Source organism: Lampris incognitus, chromosome 5, assembly GCF_029633865.1.
Source record: "Lampris incognitus isolate fLamInc1 chromosome 5, fLamInc1.hap2, whole genome shotgun sequence".
NCBI classification, from domain to species: domain Eukaryota; kingdom Metazoa; phylum Chordata; class Actinopteri; order Lampriformes; family Lampridae; genus Lampris; species Lampris incognitus.
Window position 1 is genome coordinate 14,715,211 of NC_079215.1, and position 14,291 is coordinate 14,729,501.

The 14,291-nt window shown below is 40.8% G+C and overlaps 1 protein-coding gene across 1 annotated transcript; it reads left to right on the forward strand.

The window, feature by feature from the left end:
• The first annotated feature begins 2,382 nt into the window (after positions 1 to 2,382).
• On the forward strand, positions 2,383 to 13,868 carry usp38 (ubiquitin specific peptidase 38). Its single transcript, XM_056279517.1, has 13 exons — positions 2,383 to 2,461; positions 2,923 to 3,613; positions 5,475 to 5,610; positions 5,793 to 5,922; positions 6,160 to 6,261; positions 6,665 to 6,823; positions 7,059 to 7,252; positions 10,100 to 10,193; positions 10,381 to 10,487; positions 10,981 to 11,100; positions 11,143 to 11,777; positions 11,832 to 12,316; positions 13,173 to 13,868. Exons 2-13 carry the CDS (start codon positions 2,932 to 2,934, stop codon positions 13,335 to 13,337), a joined length of 3,009 nt encoding a protein of 1,002 aa, XP_056135492.1. The 5' UTR covers positions 2,383 to 2,461; positions 2,923 to 2,931; the 3' UTR covers positions 13,338 to 13,868.
• The last annotated feature ends 423 nt before the right edge of the window (positions 13,869 to 14,291 follow it).

A 14,291-nucleotide genomic window follows, 5' to 3' on the forward strand; every position in this document is an offset into this window, starting at 1 on the left:
GAACACGCTGGGAAGGATGCGCGGCAGGTTAGGGCGATCAAGGATAGAGATGGAAATGTGCTGACAAGCAAGAAGAGTGTGTTGAGAAGGTGGAAACAGTACTTTGACGGGCTGATGAAGGAAGAAAATGAGAGAGAGAGAGAAAGAGAGAAGGTTGGATGATGTAGGGATAGTGAATCAGGAAGTGTGGTGGATTAGCAAGGAGGAAGTGAGGGCAGCTATGAAGAGGATGAAGAGTGGAAAGGCAGTTGGTCCTGATGACATATCTGTAGAGGCATGGAGGTGTTTAGGAGAGATGGCAGTGGAGTTTTAGCTAGATTATTTAACACAATCTTTGAAAGGGAGAGGATGCCTGAGGAGTGGAGAAGAAGCATACAGTTACTAATTTTCAAAAATAAGGGTGATGTGCAGAACTGTAGCAACTACAGAGGTATAAAGTTGATCAACCATAGCATGAAGATATGGGCAAGAGTAGTGGAAGCTAGGTTAAGAGGAGAGGTGAAGATTAGCGAGCAGCAGTATGGTTTCATGCCAGGAAAGAGCACCACAGATGTGATGTTTGCTTTGAGAATGTTGATGGAGAAGTATAGAGAAGGTCAGAAGGAGTTACATTGTGTCTTTGTGGATTTAGAGAAAGCATATGACAGGGTGCCAAGAGAGGAGGTGTGGTATTGTATGAGGAAGTTGGGAGTTGCAGAGAAGTATGTATGAGGGCAGTATGACAATGGTGAGGTGTGTGGTTGGAATGACAGATGGGTTCAAGGTGGAGGTGGGATTATATCAAGGATCAGCTCTGAGCCCTTTTAGCTTTTGGTCTTCATGTGTGTATATCTTATACTGTGTTTGTCTGTGTCTGTCTTGCACTGTTTGGTGAAGCCACAGCCCTCATTTCATTTTTAACATGTGCCTGCACATTGTTTTTAATGACAATAAAATTGAATTGAATTGAATTTCTTGTTTTTAATGGTGATGGACAGGTTGACGGACGAGATCAGGCAGGAGTCTCTGTGGATTATGATGTTTGCGGATGTGATCTGTAGTGAGAGTAGGGTGCAGGTTGAGGAGAGCCTGGCGAGGTGGAGGTATGCACTGGAGAGAAGAGGAATGAAAGTCAGTAGGGGCGAGACTGAATACATATGCATGAATAAGAGGGAGGACAGTGGAATGGCCAGGATGCAAGGAGTAGAGGTGATGAAGGCATATGAGTTTAAATGAGCCATTATCAAAACAAATGTAGACAGAATACATAAATAAAAAATAAAATAAAATAGGGGGATCTACAAAAGGTACATATGTAAGTATATAAATAAAAATCTTTTCTAAATCACTGGGCAGAGAAGATGCAAAAGGCTTAAACCATGGGGACATAAATCAAAACAACAATAAACGAGATATATCCCCACAAATCTTTCTCGCTAATTTGTTCGAATACATTCTTTTAAGAGATGAGAAAAATAATTTGAAATCGTTTATAAACCAAACAACGGAGGGCTTACTATTTCTCAATTTACTACAATGAATATGAAATTTACCCATACGAATAATTATATTAATCATATCTGAAATAGATGAGTTTAGGTTATCTAGGACAGGAAGAAATGGAAACGCATGATCCGCTGTGGCGACCCCTAGCGAGAGCAGCCCAACATAGCAGCAGTAGTCGTTATGGATGTTGATATTGAGCACAGTCGTAGATTATTATTGCTGTCGTTGTTGGTGATGGTGGTAGTTTTCTTCGCTGTTAAAGCTATAATATAAACAATACTAAATCATCTAAAAACAAGGATGTATATGATAAAATCTTGTGAAATGGTAATGCACACATTTCAGTCAATATTAGTGGTTAAGTGAGATGAAAAAGTTTGAGTCCCTAAACGAACAAATGCAAAAATAACCGTAAAGGATTTAACTTTGACTTCGTCTAAAAATTTTCACGATAAAATTTAAGACATTTTACCATAAAATTAATTCTAGTGAGGGAACGAAAATCCCATTAAATTTCTGGTTTTAAGAAGAGTTTTTCCCCCCCTCGATCGCTTGTTTCTCTTGCAATATCTGGCAACACTGGCACACAGGCTGCCAAGAAATAGATGGTCGGTAACAAATAGCGCCTGTACAGTTACTTTGACAAACGTATTTTGTCACAGTACGTTTGTAATTCTCATTAGGTAACTGTGATTAAAGTCTAGCTAGAATGTTTGCATTTTCTCACTCTATTTATGCGAGCGACTTAATCAATATGCTTGCTCTGTCGTTCAGAGCAGGCAAAATCAAGACGACAAAATTAGCGCACAGGGGTCCTAGCACAATTTCTGTCCACTGGAATGACGCTGTAGGACGGTTAATCAGCTGATTCCAGTAATCAAAGTAACCAAAATATCACTTTACTCGCCAAAGACGGCCAAGGTCCACTGGCGCAGTTAGATATTCCGGTCGGATGGTATTGTCATGATTTCTTTGGGTAAGCAGCACATCTTTCTGACCCGCATTTATCATTGCTTCATTTATGCTAAGTCAGTGGCACCTAACAGCTATACTTGGCTGGGCCTGTTTTGCTGCTTTGTTCACTCTAAGCTAGCCATAACTAACGTGAATAATATCTGTTCACTCAGACATTTGCTAGTTGAAACAAACTGGATTGATTTTAGGGCTTGTTGGGTATTTTTTCAGCCCAATTTCTGAAAATATATGTTAAAGCAACGCCTAGCCGATATCTTAAATTCGGATGGTGTATCACCAAGTGAAAACATAATGGGGGAAAATGGCTTACAGTCAACACGTGATGTGATTATGTTTACGTTTGCTCGATTATGTTGTTGTGCAGTCAGGTATGGAGATTTAAATGGATAAGTTTAGGATAAACTCCCTTGCTGACTCGTTAAAGTTGGGTTCATAATGTCGTTACCGCCCTGCTTTCTGTAGGCTGTCATCATGGACAAGATTTTGGAGGCCCTCGTCAGCTCCAATCACTCTGTTCCAGTGAAGAAGGCCATTGTGAAGAGGGTCGTTGAAGCGGCTGAGAGAGAAGTGACAGAGGAGCAATGCCAGGCGTTATATACTGTCACCACCCGTCTCATCTTATTGGGTGAAGATGTTTTTCAGAAACAGGTGGGCTTCCAAGTTATGGAAGCCTATGCTCGCTACCATCGCGCCGAGTTTGAGCAGTTCTTCACTAAAGACTTTGTTCTTGCTCTGCTGCAGCAAGGTTACTGTCAGCTTGACCGTAAAGACCCAGCCATAATGGACTACATTCACTGCTGTTTGCGACTGCTCATCAGCTGCCCCTCGGTGCTAGATATCTTCACTGTCATCCAGGTGGAGGTTTTAAGGATAGTGTGCGAGCGTCCTGAGCCTTTCCTTTGTGCCCGACTAAGTGCCCTGCTGGCAGACTTTGTGCAGTGCATCCCCAGGGACAAGTCAGCTGTTCTATTCTGCCAGCAACTTGTAAGGACCATTAGCTACTTCCACTGCCCTGCTGGCCAGGAGCGGGAGCTGAGGGAGTATGTGGGTCAAGTGACTAAGGTCAGCACACTACTGCAGAACATCTGGAAGGCTGAACCAGCCACATTGCTACCCTCACTGCAAGAGGTCTTTGCAATAATTTCTTCCACTGGTGAGACTCTTACTCCTTCCTTTAATCCAAGACAGTTTTCTCCCATGGGAGACAATAAAGTAACCTTAACCTTAAGGCGGATTCAGGGTAGGTGACTATTGCAGTTGATGCCTTGTTGCCGACTAAGCGCTTTCAGTTGCTGTCAGTTGTTGTTGAAGCATTGTGTGCTCCAAAGAGTGAGTGACTCGTACAATATATATTCTACTGTTAGAATATATATTATTATAGTTAAGGCATAAGCAGCAGCCATGTGCCATGGAGTTCCATAAGTATGCAGGTTTTCCATCGAACCCAATACTACACTAGGTGATTTCACTGATTAAATCTGTCTTGTTTGATTGAAGGTGTATTTATCAGAGAAATCGCCTTGTGTAGTGACTGGTTGGATGGAAAACCCACATACTCATGGCACACCATGGCACATGGTTGTCTATGCCTGTTATAATTTATAATGGCCCCCTCACTCATTGCCCTGTGCCTTTGTGTGATATTGGCTTGTTTTATCTATCGGTCTAGCTGTCTATCCAGCTATCTAATCTATCTGAAGGGCTGGTTTTGGAGCAAACAGAATAGGCCGGTACATTTACACTAGAGTAATAATGACTATTTTGTTAGAGAAAAAAGCATTTTGATTTATTTTAACAGACTCCGTTCCTTAAATTAGCCTTAACTGCATATTCTTATATTATTTAAATCAATACCAATTTTCTAGGCTACAAGTGAACCTTAAAGTTATATATTCACAAAGAATTTCTGTTGTTTGTCTAAGCAATGGCATCAGTAGTTTATACTTATGACTACAAGATGCTAGTTTGTATGAGAAAGAACTGTGTGACTTGATCCTCTTTATGTCCCTTTACAAGGAGTGTTAATCATGTTCGAGTGTTGATTCAAAATTTAGAAGAGAAATCTCATCCCTGCTGTTAATAAGTAGACTTTGATTACTTGGCTCATTTTTTTTATTTATTTAATTATTTTGAAAGTTTCACCTGATAAAAAATATGTATTTTGTTGCTTTCAGTAATTTTTAATCTTTAGTCTCAATGCCACATCCAATCTTTTTATTTTAGAGGCTGTGTTATAAGTAAATGCACCTATCTGGGTTTAACTGAATCCTATTCAAAAGATGGGTTTTCTTCAAGTTTCTTTTTCAGAAAAAAAAGAAGAATAGAGAATGTGGATAAATTCAGCATATTAAAAACAAAAAGAGAACAACTACGTCATTGTTAAAACATGAAATTTCTATGAAGATTTTTAAGATGACTCCTACTTTCTTACACTCATTAGAGAAGATATCATAATATAGGTCAGGGCTTAATATTTTTGTAACTAATGTAAAACAGATCAAATTAGAGCTGGGCAATATATTGATTCAATATCATAGGAGACTAGATATCGTCTGGGATTTTTGTTACCATAATGTGACTTAGCTGTTAATATTGTCATTCCCTGGTGTTAAAAGCTGCACTACAGTAAAGTTTCTGATCTTATTCGAATGGTTTAGCTGAGTGGATTGAACAGTGAATGCCTGTGCATGCTTGGTCATCATATCCACATTACTAAACGATCATTACTCAAAATGTTCTTGTGTATAAATAGTATCTTATGAAAGCACCAATAGTCATCTCCAAAATGTTGTCACATTACCCATATTGAGGTATTTAGTAAAAAATATTTTGATATTTTATTTTGTCAATAACACCCAGCCCTATATTGAATTGAAATGTATCTCTGTATATTTTTCTTATTACCCACTGAAATGCAAACACAAGCTTGTGTAGTAACTGAATTTTTGTTCTTTAATATAATTCTTTAAATGTACCTTTATTCACATTTGCATTGTCCATTGAATTCTTTATAGATTCTGGCTTTGACCCATCCATTGCCCTGGCCAGCCTGGTTCAGCACATACCCCTCCAGATGATCACAGTGCTTATCAAGAGCCTCACCACAGACCAGAATGTCAAAGATGCTAGCATGACAAAGGCACTCTGCAGGTCAAATCTCAACCCTAGTTATTGTGGACATAACTTGAAATTGCTTTATCTCTCTATAAGTTTGTTGGAGATTGTACAAATGATAAAGGCTGTTTTTCTGTTGTTCAGTCGATACATCTTAGCTTTCCCATATGTTTGGCCTATTATTCACTCATAGACTCGCTCTTCTTTTGTCCATCTAGAATGATAGACTGGCTTTCCTGGCCTCTGGCCCAACATGTTGACACCTGGGTCATTGCTCTGCTGAAAGGACTGGCTTCAGTACAGAAATTCACCATCCTCATAGACGTCACTCTGCTCAAGATTGAGTTGGTATGTATTCAGAGATTCTCTTTTTGGATCGTTTGTGACATCAAAAAAGGAGATGAAGAAAAATGTATCATTTTATAGGTTTATGGTTGTTGGAGAACTCGGTAACATCCAAAGCAGGCGACCACATTGATTTAATATGGAAGTTTGTAGCTTAAGTACTGATAAGGTGTCTTACTTAAACCACAGACTGTTCCTTTGTTCATCTAAAATAATATTTTTCTCTACAACTGCCTGTAGGTGTTCAATCGTCTGTGGTATCCAATTGTGCGGCAAGGGGCACTAGTTGTACTGTCCCACATGCTACTAAGTTTCCAGCACTCTCCTGAGGCTTTCCATTTGGTATGGGATCTCCTCTCTTCTCCCACAGCTCATTACCCTTTCATATGGCTACTTAGTGTCTTGCTCATGTGCTTCTCTTCTAGCTTAAATTGCTTAAAAGCTCTGTAGATTCCATTTCCCAAAACCCTAGGCTCCACAAAGCTCCTAAACTAATGATGTATGAAGTACTCGCATAGTAAGCCGTCGTCCCTAGTTGGACAGTGTCATCAGTATCTAAAAACATCATGTTGAGAAAATACTTGCCTAATGACACTGAAAGCTCTCAGGATTCCACAAGTGCAGTTATTGTCTGCTTGGCCATCCAGCACAAGTGTATGATCATTGTGAATACATAATATTGGCAGTACCAACAGTGAAATAATTGCCATATTTCCATGATGCGTTTACCCCCTCCCCATTCCAGGTTGTCCCACGTGTGGTTCCTCTTGTTCAATCGCTGAGGACTGATGGCCTCCCGAGCAGCAAGGCTTTTTTGCTGCAGTTCACTGACCTCATACATTGCATGATATATCAGTACTCGGGCTTCCCTGAACTCTATGACCACATACTAGAAGCCATCAAGGTAAACAGGACACCTATTAGTTAGTCTACAAATATGCTCATATTATTATTGAAAAAAAATGTTTATCATTGTATTCTGCTCACAATGAAAGCAGAATACATTTTGGGTAAATCATGGACTGTTTTATTTGTACTTGCTGTTCTTCAGTGTTTGAAATATTTATCTTTTGGCCAAAGTAATTAAAGTAAACAGGTAATTAATTTATGAACCTAATTTTCTGTTTTTGTTTTGTCAGGATCTGACAAAACCTGGAGAGGAAAAGATCAAGCTGGTTTTGAATCAGAGTGCTTGGACATCTCAGTCTAGCTCATGTGCTTCAGGTTTGCTGAGGCATGTTGGGAAGTCTGAGACTGGCAAGACTGGCCTGATCAACCTGGGAAATACCTGCTACATGAACAGCATCATCCAGACCCTCTTCATGGCCACTGAGTGAGTAGTGGACACACTACTAAAGCGCAGTTACAAAATAAATAAGTTGTGGGCTTCAGTTCCAATGTAGTTGAAGCCGTAATAACATACCCATTATATACACACCTGTGTACTAATAGATAGATTGTTTTATTAGCCACACGACCAAGGCCGGTGGAATTTGTTTTCAGTACAGCATGTTAAACTCTGCAGCACAAAACATCCATGGACAACAGCAGATACTCCACATATTATCACGTACAGTACAGTCACACAATAGCAGAAACAAACATATCACACACAACAATTAGGTGAATGGTAGTATGCATGCCAGTGGTGTGTGAGGAGGGGACAATAGGGAGGAATTCCAAATCCTGATAGCTAGGGGGAAAAAACTGTTTGTGAAGCATTTATAGCCTTAGTGGACAGTGACCTGTAGTGCCTCCCTGAGGAAAGGAGGTCAGAGATTATCTTTGCTCGCTTGACAGTCCAGTGTGTATGTAGATTCAGCTGAGGGGAGTGGGTTACCTATGATTTTAGATGCTTTGTTGACAATCCGCTGTACGTTTTTCCATGTTTGACTATCTGTGCCTCCATACCATACTGTAATAGAAGATGTTACAATGGCCTCGATAATGGCTGAGTAAAACAGAATGAGAAGTTGTTTGATCCAGTATTTTTCAAGCTGCCTTAGAAAGTAAAGTCATTGTTGAGCTTTTGCAGTGATGTGTTCAATGTTAATTTTCCATTTCAGGTTATTGCTGATGTTTGTTCTAAGGAATTTAAAAGAGTCAGTGGTAATTTGTATGGGTGTTTTGGGATTCAGCATGCATCAGAAGTCAATAATGAGTTCTTGGGTTTTGGCTGTATTAAGCAGAAGGTCTTTGTTTGCGCACCGAGTGACAGCTTGGTCTACATCAGTGCAGTGCTGGGTTTCGTCATTGTTGGAGATGAGGCCTACGGTGGTTGTGTCGTCTGTGTATTTTATTATTTTCACAGAAATGTCTGTGAATGTAAAGTGGGTGGTGTAAAGTGAGAAGAGCCAGGGGGAGAGAACACAGCCCTGAGGAGCACCTGAGGTTAAGTTATTAACCTTCACCCTCTGTGGCCTGTTCCACAGGAAGCTCAGAATCCAGTGGCATAAAGCTGGATCAATGTTCATATCCAAGAATATTGTAAAGAGTTTGAGTGGGTTGATGGAGTTGAAGGCGGAACTAAAGTCTATGAACAGGATGCATGTGTAGGTGTTTGGTGATTCCAGGTGTTGCAGGGCACGTTGGAGGGCTATGCTAACTGCATTGTCAACAAACCAGTTGGCTTGATAGGCAAATTGATATGGGTCCATCATTGGGGAGGTGCAAGATTTCAAGTATGACAGAATGATACGCTTAAATGCTTTCATGGCCACAGATGTTAGGGCAACTGGTCTGAAGTCATTGAGGCAGGTGATCTTCGAGGACTAATAGCTGTTAATGTAAAGAACAGTATCCAGAAATCACCACTCAAGGTAGTACTGTAACTAATTAGTTTGATGGAAGAAAAACATTTAATATTTGTTTGTGGATAGATCGGCTGGCTGGCAGGCCAGCCCTACAAACGCAAATGACCCTGACTGACTGAATGATCATGTTTAGAGTGACTGACTTGAGTGATCAGTTTGATACGACTGGGTTGCTGGAAAAGGTGACCAACAACCTCACTGAAGTTACATGATTAGTCAGCTGAATGCCAAGAGACATGAGGGAGAGCGCACAGTTAAAGCACCCCAAATACCAATCACTCTGAAAAAACACCGGCGAATTCACTTTCAGGTGATCATGGCAGCAGTGATTGTAGCCAGGCAAAGGCATCATCATGCCAGGTGTGCTCGTGAGCAGATATTTTGAAGGAGAATATCACTTTTTGATTTAACTGAGACCGAAATTATTCTCAGATACAGGTTGCCGGGTCTAATAATTCTTGCTATACTTGATGACATCGAGGATGACATTAAACCTGCCTACTGTGTTCTTGGCACAAAACCACCGTTTATATTTTGCCACATGGATAATTGGAATCAGACACAAAACAAGGGCAAATTGCACTCAGCACTAAGATCTTTAGCGCAATATCTTTTGTTAATCGGACCTTGAGACAGGGCAGAGAGCAGTTGCAAGTGATGCACAATTCATGGTGCTATCAATGGCTACAGTCCATTTTGTGTATATTCGCCTGTCAATACAGAGTGAGTCTTGGAAAAATATGAGAGACATCCACAGATAGAAACAGATGAAAGAGGAGGGGGAGTTAATATACTTACAATTTAGTTCTCCTTCAAATAAAACATCCCAAGATATGAGCGGAAAGTATTGTTCTTGCAACTGCATTTATAACTTTTTTTTTTAACTCGAACGTCGCTTAACCATGTTATGTGATATGCTACTTCAGTACACTTTAACAGCAAATATTACTGGGACCACTATGGATAATTGCAGTCGAGCATTTAATATCCAGGAATTCACATCATAGACACTACCACTGACTACCCCGCTAACAAATTGGCCACAATGGCAAACATTGACCTCACACGGTCCAGCCATATACTAGGATTTGACCAAGCCTTGTTTATTATTCCTTCTTATTATGATAAATTACCTTTTAGACATAACACAATTTTAGAACGTCTAAGGGCCACTCAGCTGCTCCAGCTGAGGTGTGTTTGTGGTGCTCCAAAGTCACAATACACCTTTCATGGCACATTGTTTACTCATGTTGAAATTGGAATGTGAAGTTTTCAGTTTCTGAGGCAGTCTTTTTTTACCTGTTCTGATACATCAAGATTAAATTGGGACAATCTGTGTTTGATAACCCATGCCCTTTGTTTCCCAGTTTCAGGAGGCATGTTTTATCGCTGCATCTAAACGGTGCTAACGTGCTGATGAAAAAGCTTCAGCTACTTTTTGCCTTTCTTGGCCACACTCAGGTTGGTGTTACTCAGTGTATCGAATAATAATTGATGTTACTTTTGGTGGCTAATGACATGGGATGAAATTGTGTGTGTGTGTGTGTGTGTGTGTGTGTGTGTGTGTGTGTGTTTGTGTGCGTGCATGCATGCATGCATGCACATGTGCGCACGTGCATATGCATGCATGTTTGTTTACGTGCTACAGAGGGCAGCATATGCTCCCCGGAACTTCTTTGAGTCGTCTCGGCCTCCCTGGTTCAATGCAGGCTCCCAGCAAGACTGCTCCGAGTATCTCCGCTTTCTCCTAGACAGGTACAGTTATTATCACATGAAGAAAATCAATAATAATAATAATAAGAGTGATATAACTCATCAGTTATCTATTGAAGAATAGGGAATCAATAGAATTGTTTTATCCAAAAGTTTTACCTTTCTATAAATTAAAAAAAAAAATTTGACCACTTCAGCTATCTTGTTTTTCAAAGACCACTTCATGAATAGTAGTGTGGACTGGAAAAAAAAGTAACTTACCACTTAATTACAAATAATAAACTTTATTGTCATGGTCAGTTAAGATATTAATTAACTGATGGTGCAGACCAGCTGAGTAGCATGATTTTTGATTGTGTATGGAAGGAGTTTAATTGAAGTGAGTTGCATTCTCGGAGGCAAAATATTTGGCATAGGGCTTGTTTGAAAGACAGAGTTGTATGTAGCACAGTGCGTTCTAATGGTAGTATTGATGAGAGTGAAAGATATATTTTCTCTTTGTGTATATTAAGCTCCTTTGTTTTGTGCTGTCAAGGTTGCATGAAGAGGAAAAAACCCTTCAACTCCTGGAGTCAGCCAAGCCAAAGGCTGTCTCCTCAGGCGTCACTGCCAGCAAAGACTTGGTGGATCAGCCATGTACCCAGGGAGGTGAAGAGTCACTTGTGGCTTCTTTACAAACAAATGCTAATGATGATAGGAGGACTCTGATAGAAAGGATGTTTGGTGGGAGACTGAGTACAGGCATTCGCTGCATGCAGTGCAACAGTATTTCTGAGAAAGAGGAGCCATTTACAGACCTATCTTTAGCTTTCTGCCCCTCCACCACTTCCAAGGGGGGTCCTCAAACGGAGGCATCCTTGGAGGAGCCCAAAGGACCTAGCCAGGGATCAGTCAATGGCGGCAGTGAAGCTCCCGAGCAAGGCTCAGTAAAGCCCCCTGTGAGCAGTGTCCATTTTTTGTCTGTGACAAATGAACCTCCTCTCTCAGTGCCTGACCTGGTGAACTATTTTCTGGCTCCAGAGATCCTCGATGAAGAGAATGCCTACTTCTGTGAAAAGTGCAGTTCACTCCAGCAAGCAGTTCGGACCATAAAGGTGGTAACAGCACCAGAGTACCTTATCCTCACCTTGCTGCGATTTTCTTATGATGCCAAATGCCATGTTCGAAGGAAGATTCTGGACAATGTCACCATCCCACCACTCATGAGACTACCTATGCATGCCTCTTCATCAACCAGAGATCCCTCATCCCTACTGAAAGTGGACTCCCCAGAGAGCATTGAGAACCAGGCTAAGAAGCTCAAACCTTCACAGAAGGATGAGGAGGAAGAGGGTAAGAAGAAAATAGACATAGCAGAGCAGATAAATGAAGGGGTAGGAAGGAAAGTCCAATCAGTGCCCTATGTCCTTAGCTCAGTGGTGATGCATTCTGGGGTATCATCGGAGAGTGGCCACTACTACTCTTATGGTCGTGACTTTAATGGGGCAGATGGAAGGCAACATCCAGCCAATCACTTTGTTCAGGAGGAAGATTTGGGCAACGGTCAGATAGAGCTTAGCCCTGCCACTTGCTCTGCTTTTACTATTCCCCCAAAAGAAACAGAGGCACTTATTTGTCGGGGCCAGGAGGCAAAGGATTGGCTACTGTTTAATGATAGTCGGGTGACATTCACATCTTTCCAGTCAGTGCAAAATGTTACCAGCCGCTTTCCCAAGGACACAGCGTATGTGCTCATCTACAGGAAACAGGATCTGACAGAATGCAACATTAATGAGGGAGTGGCGTCTAATGGAATGAGATTGAGTACCGAGCCTCCCCTCCAAAAAGAACTGTTGGACGCCATTACCAAGGACAACAAACTGTACTTACAGGTGAGCCAAGGCCACCAAAAGATTGAAAAAGATATTTTTCATGCTTCGGCCTTGACTTTTTCACTTAGCCAAGTTACTTTTCATGATGTGTTCCTACCTTGTGTATTGGATAAACATTTGGCCACATTTGCAGGTCAAATGAAGGGATTAACATGAGCAAAAGTATTTGCTTGTCTCTGTGGTTCATTGGACATGCACATTAAATGAGTGTATTATTTTTTCCTATTTAATATGCATATGACTAACGTCATTTTTAAAAACGGCTTGCTTTTGAGATTATCATTCATATGGATTATGAAAACACAAGTACTTGTGCTCTTGGTGTGCAAGCTTTGGCTCAGAAAAGTGTTCTGTGTGCTCTGGCTAAAATAAAATCCAAATATTTAACTTTCCTGTTGTTAGATGGAAGGTGTGATTTCATGAATTATTGATTTGCTCACTTGCTGTTCAGGCACCTTGTGCAGTTAGCTGAAGTGAATCAACCCTAGAGGGCGCTGTAATAACACAAAGTGACAAGACTTGTGCGCCTCTTAATGACATGGCATTGCCCTTCAAATTCTCACCATTAGTGTCACATAACATAAAATGAAAGTTAATTTTCTTGGAAGCAAAAAAAAAAAGGGCATTGCAGATGCAAAATAAGTAAGAGTCTTTTGAGAAGAGCATCTTTAATGTGTTAAAAAAAAATCAGCATATTGAAGATGAAGCCTCTTATTCATACAGTTTGAAACCAAGGCATGAAGCTAAATTTGTATCATAGCTTAGGAATATATTTTTTTTACTTTTGTCTACATGCCACATAAGATTAACTACAAACGCCTGAACTTGTGTTGCTTTCCATTTCCATCTGTAATAGGAGCAGGAGCTGAACGCTCGGACCCAGGCTCTACAGGCTTCATCGTCCTCTTGCTCATTCAGGCCCAATGGTTCAGATGATAATGACCCTCCAGGTAGCTGTGGTCCCTCTGGCGGAGGGGGAGGGGGAGGAGGCTTAAACACCATCAGCAGACTGGTCTTCTGAAAAAAGGCTGTAAGAGATGCATTGAACTGGCACTAAAGAAAGCTCTGGGTCACTCTTGGATGTACACGTGACTCAATAAAAACAGCACTGGAGATGTCTAAGGACACACAACCACAAATATACTCACACGGATACAGACACCTGTTGGATTTAGTACTAGCCTAGATTTTGCTTTGAGATTTTGAATAAACATTGAATTTTATTTGAATTATTTAATTATTTAGTCTAGTTTTGATCAAGTGGTAGTTGTGTAAAATAGGATTGTTGAGAATTCAGGATAGGATATGATTGTGGAGAATCCAATTCAACACTTGGAGACACACTCACATTGGCCGCATTTTAGATTTGATATTGCACCCAAATATAACATTAGAGAATCTAGCTTGTCATTGGTCTATGACCATAACTCATAAGTCACAACGCTCTAATGCTGCGTTCCATTCATAGTTTGAGGTCGGAATTTCCAAGTTGGACTTGTCAATTTCCGACCTCCAAGCGTTCCAGGTGCACGACGCCAAACGTAAACAAAAAGCATGGCTGACCATGTCAAACTGGTGTTTTTATTGGCAACTGTATAAACAATTGAATTGTGAGCAGTGTAGCCTCCTTGCATATATAAATGAAACAGAGGAATAACTTTTGTGCAGAGATAACTTTTAACTTTCAAGAGATTGTTTTACCATAACCACCTACTTAATGACGTTGTCAACATATTTTGACATCACTTTACATGCAGAACAGGTTTTACTATATGATAATATGTATCTCATCATCAGCCGCTTCTCCGGGGTCAAGTCGCGGTGGCAGCAAACTAAGTAGGGCACGTCCCTCTCCCCAGCAACGCCCTCCAGCTCCTCCTGGGGGATCCCAAGGCGTTCCAAGGCCAGATTAGACATGTAGTCCCTCCAGTGAGTTCTGGGTCTACCCCGGGGTCTCCCCCCAGTTGGGCGTGCC